This window comes from Oreochromis aureus, linkage group 7 (genome assembly GCF_013358895.1).
Source record: "Oreochromis aureus strain Israel breed Guangdong linkage group 7, ZZ_aureus, whole genome shotgun sequence".
Taxonomy (NCBI): Eukaryota; Metazoa; Chordata; class Actinopteri; order Cichliformes; family Cichlidae; genus Oreochromis; species Oreochromis aureus.
This window is the reverse complement of record NC_052948.1, coordinates 61960096-61981310: the sequence shown is the minus strand read 5'-3', so window position 1 is coordinate 61981310 and position 21215 is coordinate 61960096. Positions and strand designations below refer to the sequence as shown.

The following is a 21215-nucleotide window of genomic DNA, read 5'->3' as shown; positions in this document are numbered from 1 at the left end:
CTGCCTCAGCTGCTCATCCACCTGATTTTGGCCTCAGGGCGCTGATGATTGGTCTCCAGTGTTATCAATATGCTCAAGATGATTTGACCACCTTGGCCCTCCAACAGCAACATCTGTTCTCAGTACAAATAACCAGCAACACTCCCATCTCCGGCCCTCTTTGTCTCCCTCCTCTTCCCTCTCCTGAGATGAAGAATATGTGCACAGTGGTCACGGTGGTCGTCGTTACCCGCAGTTGGAGCTTTCCAGGAAGTTCAGTGATGTACAAATCTCTACGTTCTATGTTCTCCTCCTCTTTTTTTCTGTTTTATCCAGCCCACTCAGCAGTCCTCTCTTTATATACTGTCTTGGTGGGAAAGACTTGCATGATCTCTGTTTAGATACGAACCCTTGGACCCCTCCTGCTGCAGAGACTTGCCTGCAGAAGTTGAAGGAAGAACAGCTGCATTTCGAAACTTTGAACACCTCTTACAATCAAAAGCGGTGATGCTGGATGTGTTCCCCACTGAGGATTTTGTTGTGCCCAGGGGCGTGTGTGTGTGTGTGTGATTGTGATGGTTTGAGGAGTGTTCACAGAAAGGGAATGTGAGGAAGTGTGGGATGGGGTAGGAGAGCGCAGTGTGAGGACTTGCGGTTTACCTAACCCCAGCATTAGTGGCATGACCGCAGTAACCACATCCAGATGTTTGGGAGCACAATCTGACTGATTATTTACAGTGAACATCGACCTCTTCACACTGCAATGTGTACTCTTTGCTCCTTTGGCAGTGTCAAAGTTAATGCTTAATCCAAGTACAGACCCTTAATTGCTAAGGCCAAGCCCTGTTTATTGGAGGGAGGTTACATGCCTGTGAACAGATCAGACAGCACAGACCAGAGGCAGACTCACTCAGGGAATCAGCTCTACCAGGCAAGCAGCAGGATCTTAAGACGGACCAAAAGAAGCAGCTACCATGCCCCTGAAGTTTGGAACATCCAAGGCTATCGCCATCGCCTTTGGTGTTCTGACCGTCTCTTCCATCGGCGGCATGCTCACCATGGTTATTCTGTTCAAGGCTCAGACCCAAAACATTACCATGACGCCACCTCCAACCATGCCGACCACCACCTTGGCCCCACCGCCAGAAATGCGGCTGCCGAAGAGCTTGGTACCTCAGAAGTACAAAATCGTACTCGCAGTTCAACTCTACACTAAAATCATAGAGGAGGGGAACGGCTCCAATCCCAACATTACCACTCCGAACCAGACCATGATCTTCACGGGAAACTCGACTGTCTACTTTCAATGCGCCCAAAAGACGATGAGCATCTTTCTCAACAGCAGGAACCTGAACGTTTCTTCGCCGGTGGTGTTGAACGAAGGTGCAAACAGGAATATTAAAGTGTCTGGATTGAAACACTACGATGATGAAAGTGACTTCCTCGAGCTCGAGTTGATGGACGCCTTGGAGGCAGGAGGGAACTACTCTTTGTATTTGTCTTTCCACGGCGAAGTCTCAGATAATCTGGAAGCACTGTATCTAAGCAGATATACTGATGGTGTATTTGACTATGAAAGTGTAGATGATCCAAATGCGGACAGGTACGTAAAAAAGCTATGCGCATTTAATTATTTGTTGAATTTGGAGTTTATAAAACAATTTCAAAGCTTTTCGTTACTGCAACTTTAAAGTTTATGGTATTCCGTACAAGAATCGGCCATTAGAGCTGAGATGGTTTCTGAGAAAGTGAAAGAAATGTGGTCGTGTTTATTCCAGTTGGAAAAATAATCTATATTAAATTAAATCTATATTTAAAAAAATGTTTGTATCTAAAATCTATGAAAGTTATGTAAGTATTCTGTATTTAATGCTAATTTTAGGATTTTAAGATTCCAATTTTTTCTGGAGTGAAAAATAAATACAAAATTTTAATTCAAGTTTGTTTTTTTTTATAAGAAAACTATTAAGGGAAAAATATTGGAAAAGGTTTCAAGGAAAATGCCACAAAGGCTGGATGATAAATACAAACTGAAAAGAGTCAAAGTTACATTAAGAAAAATATAAATAATTTCTTAAATCGTTATTTCAAGAAGATGCAGCTCCAAATATTAAATGATTAAATACGTAAATGTATAAGCCTTATTTTTGATTTTTAGCATTGTTCAAAGTGTAATTCCCTTTTAATATAAAGGAGAGAAAAAAAAATATCTATACAAGCTTACAAACTTTATCACTCAGCCATAATAACAGTAATAATTCATAATAAGCCATAATAATATTCCTTCAGGTTACAGAGATGTTCAAGTTTCCACAGTGAATTAATTTCTCAACTTGAGTGTTTTTTAAAAACGGTGAGTCTATAATCATCTGGATGACTAAACACAGTGATAGCTCAAACACAAAGTCATTTTCTAACATAACGATGATGCAGCCCACGTTTTTTCAAATCACTATTTATTTTCCACTGACGTGCAGTTCTTTGTGTCAGTTTTAATCTGACATGTAAAACAATAACCCAAACTGACCGTTCATCGTAACCTTATCCTTGATGTTGCACAAACCCATAAAAATTAATTCACAATGGAACTTTGGCATTAAAGTTACAAAAAACTGCAGCCAGGACATTTTTGTCTTTTGACAAAACTGAGTTGGCTCAACTGATTTACACAGCTTAAGATGAGGCCTAATCAAAATGCAGTTAAGCTGGAACCAGTAAGTATCCAACAGAAACCTAAGGACAAACAATATCTTTCAGAATGAAAAAAACTGTAATAATAATAGCAAAATAATCCATTCATAATCAATGTTTGTTGCAACACGTCCCTGGGGTAAAGTTGGTGGTATGACATCACTGATTGGTTACATGTGTGCTTGCACCTGCAGTGGTGTAATAAGTATTTAGTTACAAGTAAAAGTCCTGGCTTTAAAATGTGTCATAAAAAGAACTACACAGGCAAAATTTGCAACAGTATCAAAGTAAAAGCAATCATTCTGCAATACGCTCACGATTTTTAGAAATATAATCCCAAAGATCTTTTTTCAATAACATCTTAATCTGAAGACCAGTAGCTTAAACTGTCAAATAAATGTAGGGGAGGAAAAAAAGTCAAATTAAACTCTAAAAACAAAAGAAGCTATAAAGCAGCAAAGAATTTTTTTAAAAAGTAGCTTATTGTTTTTCTGTCTTCTGAGTTTTGATCCTTGGATATGCTGTCTCACATTGAACTTAAAGAGTTGTACACTTATATATTTACACATTTACAACCTCTGATTACGCACTATTCTACAGTGAAGAAGACAATAATTTAATACATGTAACCAGCCTGTTCAGGTGGGGACCGCTACACTTGTGCACCATCCGGGTACCCTGAGAGTCCTTCATGTATCCTTTCTTCTTTTTTCCTTTTTCTTTTCTTTTTTTTTTTTTTTTTTACAAAAGAGTACTGCTCACAACTCTCTCATATCTTTTTGTTTTTACCCATTCATACTCATATGAATTTGTGACAAACAGGCACATCCAAAACCCAACATACATAAACACCTAGACATAGAGCACATAGAAAACCTTGAGATAGTTACACACATATCTTTTTCTCAGTTGTTGTTAATCAGCTACACTCTGTCTTTTCCATTTCTCACTCATTCATGTTGTTAATGTGCATTCTGTAAATGGTACAAGATGGCCATAAGATGATTCTCTTGCAATTAATGTTACAAATTAGTCAAAAAAGTGCAGCAACATCACAGTCAAAGACCAATAAAAGCTGTTAGTGATGATAAAGAATATGTTGGGATATTTTGATCCAATTAAAAGACACCTGAACACTCTCTCGCTCTCTATTCTCTGTACTCTTAGATTCATTGCTGCCACCAATCTGCAGCCAACAGATGCCAGGAAAGTGTTTCCTTGTTTCGATGAGCCAGACATGAAGGCTGTGTTTGAACTGACCATCATCCACAGGCGAGAAAGCAGAGCTCTGGGAAATGCAGCCCCTCGTGGTAAAAACAAGTTCCTGTGTCAATAAGTGATATAGGTCACCTGCTGAGGAGTCAAACATTAACTTTAACAATAGGAGTAAAAGATGTCCTCATTATGTATTTCCTTGTTTCTCTACTTTCAGAGAACAACATTATAGATGACGAATGGCAATACACTATCTTTAAACCAACACCAAAGATGTCCACCTACTTATTCGCCTTCACAGTGGTCGACGACAGCTTCACATTCACCAGATCTCCAATCTCCAATACTGATCGCGTGGAGATAAATGTAGGCTACTTGTCCTGCAGGATGAATCTGCTGCAGTGTTGTTGATGTTTTTGTTTTTGCCAGTACGCTCTGAAAGTCAGCAAAACTGGGCTAGTAGCCAATGTGCTTTTACTATTTTTACCACTCAGTGCCATTTGTGTGTTTTGTTTGTGCAGACATATGCTCGTCCTGAAGCCATCGATGCAGGACACGCTGATTATGCCACCGAGATCGCCAGAAAGCTCCTTCGATTCTACGAAAGCCAATTTGAATTGAAATATGCAATGGAAAAAATAGGTAAACTATAGCTACTTATGTCTGTGAAGGGTCTCAGTCATCCAGCTCATTGTAGTCTAAGGAAAGAAAAGGAAAGAAAGGTGTCTGGACTTCTGGGATGAGCAGTGAAATGTCTTCAAGAAACTTAAAAAAGTCCAGAGAAATCCAGAAGTCCAGGCGCCTTTCTTCCCAAGCTCCTTAGACTATACCTACTTATATTTCAGTCTTCTTCTTTCATCAGCTTACTTTTGGGATCACCACCACAAAACATCCCCCTCCATCTCACCCTATCCCTAGCTTCCTCCTCTATCGCGCCAACACTCTGCATGTCCTCCTTTATTGCATCTTCTCTGTGGTCTTCCTCTTTTGGAAGCTCCATCTTCAGCATCCTTTGTCCAGTATATCCACTATCCTTTCTCTGCCCATCTCCAAACCATCTGAGCCCTGGATCTCTAACTTTGTCTCCAAACCACTCAACCTGAGCTGTTCCTCTGATGTACTCATTTCATTTCTTTGACTCGAAGAGAATCACAAAAACAAACAGCTTGACATGAGAAATTAGAAAAAGACATCATAAATAGCACGCAAAACAATTCCCATGATTTGTATTTGTTTTTCTTCGCTTCTTTGACTCAGCTGGAGGGTTTTCATCGGTCTTTGTTCATCATGTTGCTTTTATTGTGGATATAAGGCCCCATGAATGAAATGTGTTGAACCCAAATTTTAACTTGTAATCCACATTTTATGGCTCACAAGTACTGTTTCTGATTTTTAGATGCATCACTTACTGTTTAATCTTAATACTGTATTGAGTAGATCATACAATTCTCATAGGGGATAATCTGATTTTTAATACTGAAGGGTCTTTATGCTGTGATATGAAGCACCTTAAATTGAATGTTGTTGTGAATTGGTGCTATTTAGACAGAACTGAACTGAACTTATTTGAACAGAATTGTGTCCATTTCTTTGTGATCTCCTTAGACCAGATTGCACTGCCTGACTTATACCCCGCCGCGATGGAAAACTGGGGACTGATCACATACCAGGAAGGATTCCTGCTCTATCAGGAAGGAGTCTCCTCCCTGTTGCACAAGGAAGATATTGCCACTGTCATTGCACACGAACTGGCACACCAGGTTAGAGAGCAGTAAAATGAATAAAGCACCTGATTTCAATCCTCTGAGTCATTTTCCTGTTAAGACCACAGACAGGAGTGGCAAAACATATGGTTTTAGCAGCATTCAACATTTTCACATAATAAGAAACACAGTTTTGGATTAAGGAAGTTTGTGAAGTTTATTACAACTTTTACAACAATATTTAATAGCAATACAACCTTTCCTGTGTAATGATTTATTTTTATTTTTCTGGCAGTGGTTTGGAAATGCGGTGACAATGAAATGGTGGAACGACCTTTGGCTGAATGAGGGCATTGCTACCTACCTGTCTTACTTTGCTGTGGACAGTGTGGAGCCTACGTTCAATATAGTAAGTCCAGCCTTACAACATCTCTGGAGTTGTGCTAAATGCTCAGGCAAGATTGTTTAAGCTTACAGTCTCATCCATGTTTGTTTTCTACAGAAAGAAATATCTATCATGAACGACCTCCACGATGCGTTTAGAGAGGATGCTTTGGCCTCATCCCACCCTCTCAGTCCTCCACCAAACAATATCACGACGACAAATGAAATCCTTGGAATGTTTGATTCTATCAGCTACAGCAAGGTAGCTAGTCAACGCTGTTAATACACAATTTGCCCCTGTGTGTTTTCTACTAACGGGAACATGTAATCTGTATTCACTTTTTTAGGGAGCAATTGTGCTGAGAATGCTGGCAAACCATGTGGGAGAAGTTGTTTTCAACAAAGGGCTCCAAGTAAGCAAAAATGATTTTCAGAGTGATTCAGTTATTTCTATCAGGTCCTTCCCGAGAATTAAACTTAAAAACAAACAATAAAACTAAAGGGTTTCACTTGGCTGCCAGTCTGCAGTCAAAACTCATTTCTGCCAAGACAAACCAAATGCAGAATCCTGGAAAAGTAGATTTTGGCTCATGATGCATCAAGACAACACAAGTGGGAATGTAGCACTTGTACAGTTTGATGCTTTAATTAGTGATTAAATCTCATTTAATGTGCATATACCTCGTTTGCTTTTGCAACCAAAGTCTTGGCAGATGTAAGGAAAAGGAACATTTATGAAGTCCCCTGTGTGCTACAAAACTCTCAGCCCCTCACGGGCTTTTGAGATGGATGGAAAGGAAGAACGGATTTGGCTGGCCACAATTGGTGCCAGATATTGACACATAGGCTTACGTAGCCACAGCTTGTGGTATTACGAAATGAACTCACAGATTTTTTTTTTTTTGATTTTTTTTTTTAAATGAACTCACGGGATCAGGATTTGTCCCACTGTAGCTGTCATCCCTGTTAGTCTGATTTACTGAACTGGACCACTGTACAACATTTGTGATGTTGCTGCAGTTTGAAGCAATTAATAATGGAAATATGACCCTGTGAATGCTGTGTTAGCTCGGTGACAGACTGGCGACCTGTCCAGGGTGTACCGCACCTTCAGCCCCCCTGCAACCCTGATTTGGATAAGTGGAAGAAAATAGATGAGTGCAGTTCATGAATGCAGCTTAGCAACAAAGCTTGCAAGTGTTAGCTGATAACTTAGCACTCCACGCTTTGATCCAAATATGGTAACTTCTGGATTTAAAAAAAGAAAAAAAAGACACAGTGGTGGCCAAAATGCTAATGAGGCATCAGAATCTGTACTCCAAAACCAGTGGGTGGTGTCACAGAGGTTACGCCCATCCTTTAAATACAGTCTTTGTTCCAGCGGTGTATTGTTTCAGTTTAGTCGTGAAAAATGATCTTTGGAAACTTCTGAAACAACCAAAAAAATAATAATAACATAAAGTTGTAATTCCAAAATGGATCAGGCTTCATTTGAAAGGCAACATTTTCTAGTTTCATAAAACTTGTTTGTATATCATGTGGCTAAAATAATACCAAACCCTCCACAGGTTGCAGGTAACCTGGTGTATTCTAAGAGGTTACATTTTTACTTTTATTTTTTTTTCACCATCAATAGACACCAGTTTCTGTCATACATCCAAATCTAACATGTTGAAAATAAAGCCCTCAATGCTGCTCTGAACGAAAGCATTCCAACATCTGGTTCGTGTCTGCTGAAATGGGGAAGGCACGCAGTTTTTGTCCACTTGTGTTTTCCACTGCCTCATGCAAAATCAATAAGGGTGTTGTGTTTTCCCTGTCACATATACAAGGAAGGGGCTAAACGTCTGTTCAAACCTTCATTTTTGTAACACACCAAACTCATTGTGAATGTTCATGTGTTTCCGGCCAGAAGATTAAAAAAACAAAACAACAAAAAAAAACAAGGAAAAACCAAAACATTTTTTACCCAGAGATTTATTTCAACATCACGTTTCTCTCAGGTTTAACTGCTCACAGCTGCAATCGAATCTTTTCACCCAGCTCTTATTCCAACGGCTCCTCAGGGAAATAATTATTTTTTTGTGCGTGATGCAACTGTGTCCACTGTTACTCAATCATTCTGATTTGCTCTGCTTTCATATATTTCGTAGATGTATCTCAAGGCCTTTCAATATGGAAGCGTAGAAAAGGATGACCTCTGGGAGTATATACAAATGGTAAGATGAGAAATTATCCAGGCTGTTTCAACACGCCAATTTTCTGCTGCTTACTCTATGCGTGCCTTGTCATCAGAATCATTCTCACGTTTTCATTGCCCGAGGATTCATCACAATGGTGTATTTATCCCAGATTTTAAGTATTTTGGATGAATCATGGTTTTTGGTCTGTGTTTGAGCTCATTTAATTTAAAACAATGGCTACCACATTAAAATGCCAAACAGCAGCTTTTAGAAAGAAAAGAACTGCGTGGTATATTTAGCTCTTTTAAAGCAAAGGCTTCGAAAATGTTCAGATACTAATGAATTCAGTTATCATAAATCATATTTACAAATACATCAGGTTTAGACTGCACAAGGTAAGATATTAATTGACTTGTTTAATGTTCGCAGGCTTACAATCAGAACCGCTTTGCCAAAGCTGTCCGCAACACTGATGACATCGCTGGATTCATGAACCCTTGGACCACCCAAAGTGGCTATCCTGTCATTACCATCAACACTACCGATGGACAAGTCTACCAGAAGCAGTTTCTCTTCAATAACTCTGTCAATTCCTCGTAGGTGTCTTCCACATCTTTCTACAAACTTGACCTAACTTTGTGTAAACCAACTATTTTACTATTTTTTTTTCCAGCCTACACAAATCTGTAATAAAATCATCAAGCTTGAGTTAACATTTTGTACCAGTTTTAGTGATAATACAGATTAAATAACCGTCTGTGGTCAAAAGCCAAGTTATTCAATGAATAACTCACATCGTTAACAAAGTATTGGGCCGCAACTGATTTCAGTAAATGATTCCTTTTGGACCCGCCCTTGCTTTAAAACTCCATGATGCTGCCATGGTGAATCATACAGGGTCCAGACTGAGATACCTCCAGATCCCGGAGACTCTTAGGTTATTAGAAAGGAGAATAGATTTCATGCTCATGTTTTTGTCTCTAAAATGCTTCTTTTCAGTTTGTGAGCTTTAAAAAGTCTGTAAAACTCACAATTATTGCTCACTTTATTTTCTGGGGCGTGTGAAACTGCATCCAGTGTAAGATCTACCTGTTCTTTTTCTGTTTAGGAATTCATGGACAGTGGAGATTGAGTTCATCTCAAATGCGTCGTCTCAATTTGAGAAAGTGTATTTGTATAACAACAAGCCAGGTAAGATGCAGGAGAACACAATGTATTTTTTATTTTACATCTTCTGTTTCAAGAGGAACCAGAATAATGGCTTTATTTTATTATTGATGTGTGATGAGACACAATCAAGCCTTTGATTTGAAAAACCATAAGCATTTGTCGGGTTCTTCAACCAAAGGTTCTTAAATCAGCTACAAAGGCTTTAGATATTCCTGGAATGCAATTTTCTTTAAATGCACAAAAATAAAAATTGGCCAAACAAATATTTTGCATGTATTTTAGGAAGTATAGAAAACCATTAATCACATACATCATTAATCATCCTTTAAGTGTTGCTGATATGTGTGACATTTGTGCATGTAATGTTGTAAACACATACAGTGTCAGATTAGTTACAAACTGACTTTCAAGACACAAAAAAAGCAACAAAACGACTACAGATAAACAGATGTGAATCCCAAATGCCACCTGACGTGTCCGTGAAAAAATACAGAAGAAAAGGAAGCGATAATGAGAATTTATCACAAAGAGAAGTAAAAGAGTTGCAAAAATGACATCAAAGATATACAAACACAAAAAGTAGATACAAAAACATCTGGGAGAAGCAAAATGACTGCACACAGTGTATCTGCTTTCAGTTTGGTTGTATTCTTGTTTTTTCTCCTTAAGTCTCATCTCAGCCTCTGTCAAGTTTCCTTTTTCTCTACACGAGTGCTTCATTTTACTCACTCGCAAATAAATTTAACACATTTTCAACTAATTGATGTCTCGTGAACAGTAAACAAAGAAGCTTTCATAGCTAAGAATGGTGAATGGTTCCTGGCAAATATCAACTGCACCGGATACTACAGAGTCAATTACAATCCAGAGAATTGGGAACGCCTTCTAGCTCAACTGCAGAAGAATCGACATGTAAGTACTGGGCCACTCCAGTTTTACACATTTTACTGGGTGATTTTTACTGGAAATATTACGACATCTTATCTTCTGAAGCTTCTTTGTTCCATACCAGGCAATAAATGCAGGGATTTTGTGAGTTATTGGTTAATTATCAAAATAAAATCTAATTAAATTTATATAAACTGACAAGTTTATATTGAAGAGAAATAACTTATTGTCGAAGGTAGATTCATTGGACTGCGAAGGTTTTCTAGAGGCTTTAAAGAGCAACAATAAAAGCATCCAAGTTTGCTTTCTTTATTACACAGTGAAGTTTGATAGATTGTGTTGGAGGGTAAGACAGAGATGCTGTTTGAACAAAGTAGATCAGACTAAGAATTGGCCTTGAACCAAAAGCTCAGAGGTTAACTCAATCAAAGCAAATATTTGTCGTCATACATCCCGAGGTACACAAAAAAGGCCTTACTTGTGCCTTATAACTTTTACAACTAACCTGTTTTTTTCTGGATGTATGAGTCTGTAGTTGTATCAGCAAAGTCGTCACCATGTTCATGGATTGTTTGGCTGGTTGATCTACCACTCAGTTGTTCATGTTCTGTCATCACTAACTCGCAGTGCACAGAGAAAGTAAGCTTTCTTAACGCCTGTGACTTTCCATCCAGTGCAAGGAACAGGGCAAGGGTTACTATTGTTACAGTTTCTGCTACAAAGCACACACTGACTAAGGCAACTCCTCTGAAACACTTGTCATAAACATACCTGAATTCCCTGTGACACTGATTGGGGAACAAAACAAATGGTGGAGGGAGAATAATTTTGTGGACAAACACGGAATAGCAGGATAGGAGAATTCCAGGTAAGTGGGTGGGAATCAGATGGCAAGGAAAGTCACGTTCAGTAACCTTTAAAGTCATTTTTAATAACTTTAAAATGGCAGCTCCCAGGTAAGGAAGAAGTAGCGCTCGGTGGCTCTCTAACTTTGAAACTCTTGTGTTTTTCCAGAGTATCCCGCTGGTGAACAGAGGGCAGCTTATTGATGACGCATTTAACTTGGCAAGGTACTGACTGTGACCTGTTCATTTAATAAAACAATAATAATGTTGTGCTATTAATATATTAGATATGTTAAGCGATAAGAGGAAACTAGAAACGTCGTTAAGAAGTCCACTTAACTTAACATGCAGCTTTGCATCGGGCTCCTTCTCAACAGTATGCTGAATATTTGGATCTGGCCTTTTGAAAAGCTCTCCCATTCTTTCAGTATTAGTCACAGACCCCCTTCCAAACCAAACAGCCTAACATTATTAAATGTTATGTGACATTTATTTTATTTACAAAGTGGCTACTTTGCTCCAGTTTCTAGGGAAGGCATTTATTTGAGATAATGAATTATATTATATGTGTTTTATTGAGATATTGGATTAGCTGGAGCCTGTCGTGGAAGGCTACACCCTGGACAGGCTGACACGCTATCACAGAGCTAACACACGCTATCGACACCATGCTGCTTATTGCAGCTAGCTGGACATTAACCCTGTGAGGTCTAAGTCATGGTCGGTGTTATCCCTAGCTCTACTGTTCTCCAATGTCTTGGCAGTCGGGGTAAAAAAATAAATAAAATCCTTGTAACTTACAGGCATTATTTACATTTTCCCCCAAAAATGCCCTTTTGTTTTTCTCCAAAACTTAGGGTTAGACATGACAGTGATGTCAACTCATACCTCAGAGGGTTAAATTTACAGGTAAAATGCAAATCGATAATTTTCTTTAGACAACAACATTTGTCAGCCATCATTATTTTACTCATCCGGTCATCCGTCCAGGGTTGAGTTTTGTTTTAGCCAATTATTAAACAGGCAAATCCCGACAAGTCACAGGGGACACTTTAAATAAAGTCTGAGACATTTTGCCGCTGCACTGTTTCTTAAAAAAACATTTTCCATTTGATCTGACGCTAACCAAAGACATCCCAACCAAATCGTGGAGACTTAATTTTTTCATAACATTTAGCTGTAAGAAAATGTGATTGTAGAAGTAGTCCTATTGGAGGTTTTATAAATACAAATGGTTTAAACACAGGCGGTGTGTGGATGCTCCAATATGGATGCCTTTGTTGTGAATTTTGAATAAATGGCTGTACTGACTGAGATCTCACTCTTGTTCTCCTCAGGGCTAAACTTGTCAATGTGACTCTGGCTCTGAATTCAACCCTTTTCCTCACAAAAGAGACAGAGTTCCTTCCCTGGGAGTCAGCGGTCAGGAATCTCGAGTACTTCATCCTCATGTTTGACCGCTCTGAGGTGTATGGACCCATGCAGGTATCTGTCATCCGTTTTCACTGGTTGTACATATTTCTTTAAAAAACTTTGATGTCTTATATTATTATATTTATCAGGCTTAATGTGATCTTCTGATTTTGTTGATGTTCAATAATCGGAACAATGTGCAGAAAATATTGTATACATTCCCGAAACTCTGCCGTCTCTTCCTGCAGATCTACCTGCGGGAACAGGTTAGAGAGCTGTATAACTTCTTCAAAACCTACACGGACGATGACAGCGTCCCACAGAACGATCACTCCTTACAGTAAGTAAGATCGTTTATTGCTAAGACGGAATTCATCCTGAGTTAATCGTCAACAGATTTACACATGCTTGCAGTTTACGGTTCATAAAATCACAATCAAGTTCAAAAGTGCTTATAGAAAGCAGATGTGTGAGTTTGTATTTTTACCTTTGTGCTGTAACAGATGTGTGGTGTGGACTGTGAGTGTCGTTTTAAAGGAGGCAGTTCTCGTGTCATCAAGGATTGTTTAAAGTGGTCCGCTTTTATCTCATATAAACTGTTGCAGGGGTGGATGTTCATGTTAAACACGGCCAAAGTTTCAAATAATGACTTCATCAGAAAACACAGGTCTGAGAGAGAAAGAGTGGGGATATCTGTAACGTGGACTGTTGTAGTAAAGTATAAGAATAAAACTGTAGAGCTGGAAGTAAGAATGATAAAGTGTAAACTGATTATTTGATAATTAATCTTTGTTCATGTGGCACAACAATATGGCATTATGGGTCGACGTGATAATGAGGGTAAAATTAGTCTTAGTGGTATCATTTTCGCCTTTCCTTAGAAATTGCCACTTGTTAGTTATTTATTCTTCTGTAACTGCACTTTAAGCATCACTAAGAGTACATTCAGCTGCTGAAAATGACGCCCTAAGTTAGAAACAATTACAGGGTAAATGCTGAGTAGTTACTGGCTGTATGGCTAGACCACGAAGTGCTACCAAAAGATGACATAAAAGAAAGAAACTGGAGGCTTTCAGTGAACGCGTAGGCCCTCTTGGTATCCAAACCATTGGTAAAACAATTAGTTAGAGAACTGTCAGTAATACATGAGTAATGAGAGTCCATTTAAGGGTTAAAAAACTCTTGTCTCCAAATTATTCTCATATTTGGAAACACTCTGGTATTTCATACCTTTGCATTTATCATACAAAATATTGTTTCATCCTAAGGTACACCCAGCTCTTAGCCATAAAGCTGGCATGTTCCAATGGACTCCCAGAATGCGTAGAGATGGCTAAGCAGAAGTATGCCGCCTGGATGAAGAGCAACAATACCAACAGGTGTGGATTTTTCTAGAATAAGTATCTTTTTTTTTCTGTGTCACACTTTCTGGAATTATCCAATGATCATCTAACTGTATTAGGTTTCCATATATTCTGTAGCTTTGCTCTCTGGTAATGATTTAGTAAAGGTATGTGTAATCTAATCCCTCTTTCATGTCAGTTGTCGGTATCTGTGCATTGTGGATGTCGGTAAAGCTGCACTTGATGGGATTTTCAAGCAATCTCACTCTAATTTTCAATTCCAACATCTTTTCCTAAACAAGTGCTCTGGTGCGCTTACAGCTAGCATTTTTGAAAAGTTTCCAGGTGCAGCTTTAAAAAATTGGGACTAAGACTGTATATAAAAGATGGACGTGGCCACAATGACATCACTGATTGACCGTGAGGGGTGGATCTGACTAAGAACCTAAGGAGCAACACGACACTCATTTGCAGTCTCGTGGTAAAGCAGACAGTGAATTATCCTTCAGTAACCATAATGGGGACAATACTTAGAAATAAACCTGCTGTTGAATTCAGTCAGACTTCAAACTAGTGATCGAGGCCAACACCCCATCTTTATAGTGTTTACTGAGCCACGCTTCTTTTTGCAATCACAGGAGCTGCTCTTTGCTAAAAATTCATGCAGAATGCAGGTTTAAGGTACTTCTGCATAGAGTTCACTTTTCTTCTGTCAACCCCAAACTGGTTGCAGTAAATAGCTGCCCCTCTCCAAGCCTGCTTCTGCTGGAGGTGTCTTCCTGTAAAAAAGGAGTTCTTCCTTCCCACAGTTTCCACGTGTTTGTTCATAAGGGATTGTCTGATCGCTGGGTTTTTCTCTGTAATATTTGTAGGACCTTCGATTTCCTATACAACAAGCTTTGAGGCTACGTCTATCTTTTATTACAGTTAAATACGTTCACTGCATGTGCTTGTTACTTCAATGTGGAAATGCCTTTGTGCTTGACTGCAATGCTGTGTGGATATGTATGCTGCATGTTATACTGTAAACACATTATAAATTAGGGGGGGACATATGCTGGATTTGTTATCTTGTGTTCAAAAAAATCAAAATCATCTTCAGAGAAGTCACAGAATAGTAACTAAAGTCTGACATCCATGGATTCTTTTATATTCTTTAGTCTTTATTTTGTCCAAAAATGCTCACTTGGGCTGTATATATGTCTGACTTTCCCAGATGTGTCAACAACTTCAATCTAAAATTAGTACATCAAGGATAAAATGAGATCTAATTAGATTTAATTATATCAGACTTAGACATTATTTCAGTTTCTTTTGCTATACACTATATTAAAAAAGCAAGACTGCAGAAAGACAAACAGACACTCGTTTCACACTCATGACTCCAGTATAGTCAACCCAGCACTTAAGCTCTCGTCTTAATCACTTACTGTAAAACCGCTAAGCATACTATGTCTTTTTAATTTGGGGGTGTTGACAGTCAAGAGGTTGAAATAAATATTTTCGCCATGCAAAACATGAACATGAAATAGGAATATAATTCAGATGTGGATACACATGAATGCCATATTTCCTTTATCGTGCAACTCAGACATTTATGATTGGATACAAATAGACTGTAAAAGAGTCTAAAACAGGTCTTGCAAATAGCTGTGCCTCCAAGTACAATAAATGGCCTTCAGATTATTTTATCCCAGTTAATAGATTTCATGTTGCATAACAACAGCTGTTTGTATCAGAAAGAATTAAATGGTCAAAGCTCAAAGTGGTTTATATTTGCTTTATTGGTCCCTCATTCTTGGCCTGCATGTTACTGCAGTGGTTAGCATGGTTGCTGCAAAGCGGAAGGCTGTAGGTGTGAATCTGCTGCTCTGCACGGCGTCTCTATCAGTGGTATTTGTGGAGGTAGGGAAGTGAGCATGATCTGTGATTTGTCTGTCTATGTGGCTCTGCCAGGATACCCCAATAACACAAGTTGAAGAAGTGCCTGGATGGATGGGACATCATGTCACTTTTCAAACTAATTTATACATCATGGGACATTTTCTCTTTTAGCATATGGACTTTTCCAAATGTTAAAAAATCTAGCAGTGTTGTGTTTTCATTGAATTTTTGATGGGTGGGCAGATATTGCACCATGCCATTGGATGTCTTCTTTTTTAATTATCAACAACGTCAATAATTTGAGAATTTTCTGTGACTTCTGTAAACATCAATATATAAACTACATACATAAATTGACAATGGTCGCAGTCTACTATACTAATGAGCCATTTCTATATAGTATAATGGACTTCATTTTATTTTGGCGGGTAGAGTTTTTCTTATACTGCTGATGAGATTCCTTCTGAAGCAAAAACATGTGATGTCAGCTGTCCAGCACAAAGAAAAAAATGTGAAAATTAGATGGTCCTGAAACAGGGAAAATAAAGTGTGTGTGTGTGATTCAGCATCCACCCAAACCTGCGGTCTGAAATCTACTGCCAAGCTGTGGCTGCTGGTGAGAAGGAAGAGTGGGAATTTGCCTGGGACATGTATCAGACCTCCAGCAACACCTCGGAGAAAGACCAGCTCCGTCGCGCTCTGTCCTGCACCAAGAAGATCTGGTTGCTCAGCAGGTAAAGCACAAAATCCTAATGTGTATGACACATGTGTAAACTGTTTTAATAAAGCAGTTCCCAATACACATGGGTTTTATTCATTAGGTTTCCAGTAAGAGCCTTCCTTATCTTGCAGATACCTTGATTACACTTTGGACCCTGAGAAGATACGTCTGATGGACGTTGGTTCTACAATTTACTACATAGCCCAGAACGCAGCGGGGCAGGCGCTGGCCTGGAACTTTATCAGAGCAAACTGGGACTACGTCAGCCAAGGGTAGGTTGCTATTTAAATTGTGTTTACTCCCTCTCATATTGGTTTTTACAGATGACATCTCATTTTCTGAGTCATCTGTTTTGCACTGTGGATTAGACAAACATACATGATGCCAGTATTCTTGGGTTGAGGTTGGTCACATTTCCTTCAGTGATGAGCATTTATTTTGCCTTTTTATTCCTACAGATTTACAAGGAGTTTAAGAATTCATGGCTTACCTCAGAACATACGCTTATAAGGGTGGAGGAGTTTCCAAAACACCCCAGTTAGATGTGTGAAAACTCTGGATGAGCTCAGTTTTTGGCAGTATGACCTCCTTTCAGCTGGCTTGTTAAAATGTGAATTTGTTCAGTGGCTTCCTGTTGTAGAATTATTGCGAGTATATTTCCATGGTGTTGGCACAAAGCAACAAAAACAGCAGCGTGTTTCTTCTTTTTCCTCCTATTGATTTAGTTCAAGAAGACAATAAAATGCAGCATTGTTGCAACCATTGGTGGCTGTGTTTCTATTTAATAGGAGGAACAATGCAGAGAAAATATCCATATTTGTGATCACCTGGCTTGGTGTGGATATGATCTTGTGGTGTCTGCATCCACCTCTCTGGCTCTAAGTTTAATGTGATTAAATATTCTCTCCCTTTTAGATCAGTTTATCTATGATGGCCTGGAAGAGTGCAGTTTGTTGGCCATAAGTTTTCAGCCCAAAAAATGCAAAGAACTGTAAAGTTGTGATACTTTAAGGGTTTGGTGTGGATGTTGGGAGAAAATTGAATAATGACCTGCCTTTAAGGAGACGTGTAGCCTGTTTTAGGTCATTTTAGGTGGTTTCAGGTTTTTTCCTCTTGCAATTCGACATGTTCATTCAGTCTCAATGCATCTTCAACCCACTAGCCAGCATCAAACAGGCTAACCAAGATTAGATAAGAGAAATCTTTATTGGTGTCCACAGGGGAAATGCAGTTGCTCGAGAAACTTGAAGGTAATGAAGAGTAAAAAGAAAACATTAACAGTACAAGTTTTGCTAAGAAACAAGCCAACAGTGTCAAGATAACTACAATATTTTTTCAGGATTGGGTGGAGACCAAAACTGAACTAACAACAGAGTAATGTTACCAGGGTACAAAAAGAAACCCAACCAAGGTGTGTGTCGGATACTGTAACAGCAAAAGAGTGCGCTCTGATCAGTACAGTTAAAGATGTTTTTGGTTGAAAATGAGAATATGGCGAGGGCTTGGGTTTACATGACGCCACCACGATGTTTCTCGATTATGTTTTGGCTTCTGCTTTATGGCGCAGAGGAGACATATTTGCTGCTTCATCATAGAGAGTCGAGGGCCTCGGCTCGTTCAGGGGCCAGATGTTTATAGAGCACTTTAGTGACCTGTGAGCAAACTAGCTGGGCCATAAAAAAAATCAGGCATTTATAAACAGTCGACTATAAAAATTCTGCACTGTGTCATCAAGTGCAAAGGTCCTGTTATTTAATCACTTCTTATCATTACCCCTCCTGTTTGTGCTGTTACCAGGAAGTTAAAATAAACTGAATCACAGTATAATTAAAAGGGGGGGGGCATTTCGTGGCCACACCGACATGCGAACGTTATCTAAAGTAAATTACCTAATCAGCACGGGATTGAAAATCAATTTTTCCTTGACTAATCATTACCAGTCATTACCAAGTTCATACTGTAAAACAGATGAAAACCAACTAAACCTAAAACTAACCATCCAGAGTGGATACTTAGTTTCAACACTTATAAATGAATCACTTGAGTTTCACTGAAAGCTGTTGCTGATATTTTGCCAGGGACGGGGCGATGCTGATTGCAGGAGTGACCAGCAGATTCTCGACAGAGTTTGAACTGGAAGAGGTAATTTACCAGTCATTTTTATTGCTAAAATGATATAACAGCAGGAGTATGAGTTGTCTTTCTAATCATAATCCAGTAATCTGCTCACACATATTCAGATACACCCCAATACTTTATTTATTTATGACTGCATAATTAATCTTACTTACCTTTGACACATGACACAGAATTTGTATGATTAGTTTTATTTCCCTTGTACTAATCAGCAGTTCTCGAAACTCTGTCTCATGTCTCCACAGGTCTTCATTAACACATTTGACAGTCATTTTTATCTGTATGATGTTAACTGCTATAAATGACACATTAGTTTCTGAAATCTCACTTGACAAAAGCTGAATGTCTTATTTTTCAACTACATTTCAGCTCATATTTATCCAATTACATAACAGGTTTCTCACATATTATTTACCTTCAGCCACCATTTTACCTTTTTCAGCAAACATTTACATCTAGCCACATATCAACATTCTTTATTTTAACTTAAAGAATATTCATGTTACTCTATTACTTTAGCTGTTCTAATCATTGCTTTTAGTTTTTTTTACATTACTTCCAACTATTTCAGATTTTTAGCTTTTTTTTTTAACATTGTTGAATTTAGTTAATAAATTCCATAATTTATCATTTACATTTAGCTTTTTTAACATTCATAACTTACTTTTAGATAAATTTTAACAATGGCAACTATTGCTTTTCACTTTTTCAATATCATGTCATGTTTCAGGTAATTAAAGCATTAGCTGTTGTTCTAGCTAAATTACTTCGTCGTATCTTTATCTTTCAATACGTATCTATGTAAGTTACATTAGTTACATATTTTGTTTAACCATTTTTCATGATTACAAAGATGACATTTTCTTTTTTAACCTTCTGAAGTTAATTTTAAACATTTTAACTGCCAATACTTTGGGCCTTTTAAACATTACTAAATGAGTATTATTTAAGACACTGTCTGTGGTGTTTTCATTATTTATGCTACTTATTTGAGCTTTTTCAACATTTCCAAAATTCACAGCTGTTCAAAAAAGGGAAAGAAATTTAATTTCACATGCTGCTGCTACACAATAACAACTTTCTAATTTACCTTTAGCTACATTTTAACAGTGGCAACAATTTCTTTTAGCTTTTTAGAAAATCTAAATGCTAATTACAATATTGTAACTATTCTTTTAGCTAATTAGTCCAACATATCTGTATCCTTTTCAACATGTGTAAATTAGATTCACTATTTTATTTAATCATTTTTTCATGAGGGCATAATTACATTTTCTTTTTAATCTTTTAAGTTTTAAGTTTATCTAAGTTAATTTGATTTATATTTTATTTTTAACTAGAAATATTTTAACTGTTGTACTAATTACTTTAGGCCTTTCAACATTGTTGAATTATGTTGAGCTTATTATTTTATTCACTGTCTGTAGCATTTTCATTATTTATACTACTTTAGCTTACATTTCAAGTGTTGTATTTAATTTAATAATTTTCCAACATTTCGAAAACTGATAGCTGCAGAAAAAACAGAAACGTTCTTTCACATGCTGCTGTTTCATGCCAGCACCTAACTTTGTGTTTTTTTTCTCACCCCTTTGTGTCTACAGCTCATGCGTTTTCAAAATTACAATCTAGGTGGTGGTGCCGCCAGGGCTGTGTCTCTGGCCATTGAGCAAACCCAAGTGAACATCCAGTGGGTCAAAGAGAACAAAGACGTTGTCCTGCAGTGGTTCGAACAAAAAACTTCTTCTGTAAGACAAAAGGAGAACTAACAGGTTCAGAGCCTCAGATCAGATTGCCAGTTTATTCCCTCGAAGCTGCACATTTTTAGTCAATATGACTTTACTAGAAAAATAATTGAATGTAATTCAATTCCAAGCTGAAATATGACTCGTGCAGCACATAGTATATTATAATAAGTACTAAGAGAAATGTTCAGTATTCATGTATATACTTCTGTGCATTATTTATACCGTACACTCAATGAAAATAGAGAAATAAAAAACAATCTGTTCAACATTTGTGAATTTTGCACATAATGCTAATGAAGGATGTATTAGCTGTAAGGCTGCATGTTAAAAAATTGCATTTATGCTAGAAAATTCCTTGTTGCTTTGCATAATTGCTTTTTAGGGGTTTGTTTAGTTTAGTTTAAATGAAAGACTGAAACGTCTCTTTGTTCCGTTTGCTTCTGTTGCCACTTTGTCATTTGCAAAATCTATTAAATGTGCTGTAATCAAGAAGCCAAACTGTTCTTGTGTTGCTGAAATTGTTATATTTAATAATAAAATACACACAAGCCTTTTAATTCTGTTACTTTGGTTAACGGGTATTGCAACAATGTCACAACTGGAATGCTTTTGGGGTGTGACTGCTTACAGTTAGAAACAAACTTTTTGTTTTTCCTGACATGTTCAAAAGTTGATGTCCCTTACCCAAAGAGACTATGTGTGTGAAATTTAAATTACACAATTTTAGGAGAAAAAAAACAATATAAAACTTGAAAATCTTCAAAATTTGTCTGTTTCTTAGTCTGTATCTGCAATACAGACACACTCTCTGAAGTGTATCAACTTTGGTCTCGGTAGTTCTTTTTTGAAAATATTGAAAGTATTAAAATAAAAATTGTTTTCCCAAATTTTGTTGCATTGCTCCTATGTTCT

At 37.8% G+C, this 21215-nt stretch overlaps 1 protein-coding gene across 1 annotated transcript; it reads left to right on the top strand.

Annotated features, from left to right (window-relative positions):
• The first annotated feature begins 262 nt into the window (after window positions 1-262).
• Window positions 263-21190, top strand: anpepa (alanyl (membrane) aminopeptidase a). The gene is made up of 20 exons (XM_031726862.2): window positions 263-1582; window positions 3838-3980; window positions 4103-4251; window positions 4407-4527; window positions 5491-5645; window positions 5884-5997; window positions 6091-6234; window positions 6320-6385; window positions 8126-8191; window positions 8585-8751; window positions 9264-9346; window positions 10104-10237; window positions 11228-11283; window positions 12396-12543; window positions 12720-12811; window positions 13740-13850; window positions 16265-16432; window positions 16551-16691; window positions 18498-18561; window positions 20160-21190. Exons 1-20 carry the CDS (start codon window positions 954-956, stop codon window positions 20322-20324), a joined length of 2916 nt encoding a protein of 971 aa, XP_031582722.1. The 5' UTR covers window positions 263-953; the 3' UTR covers window positions 20325-21190.
• The last annotated feature ends 25 nt before the right edge of the window (window positions 21191-21215 follow it).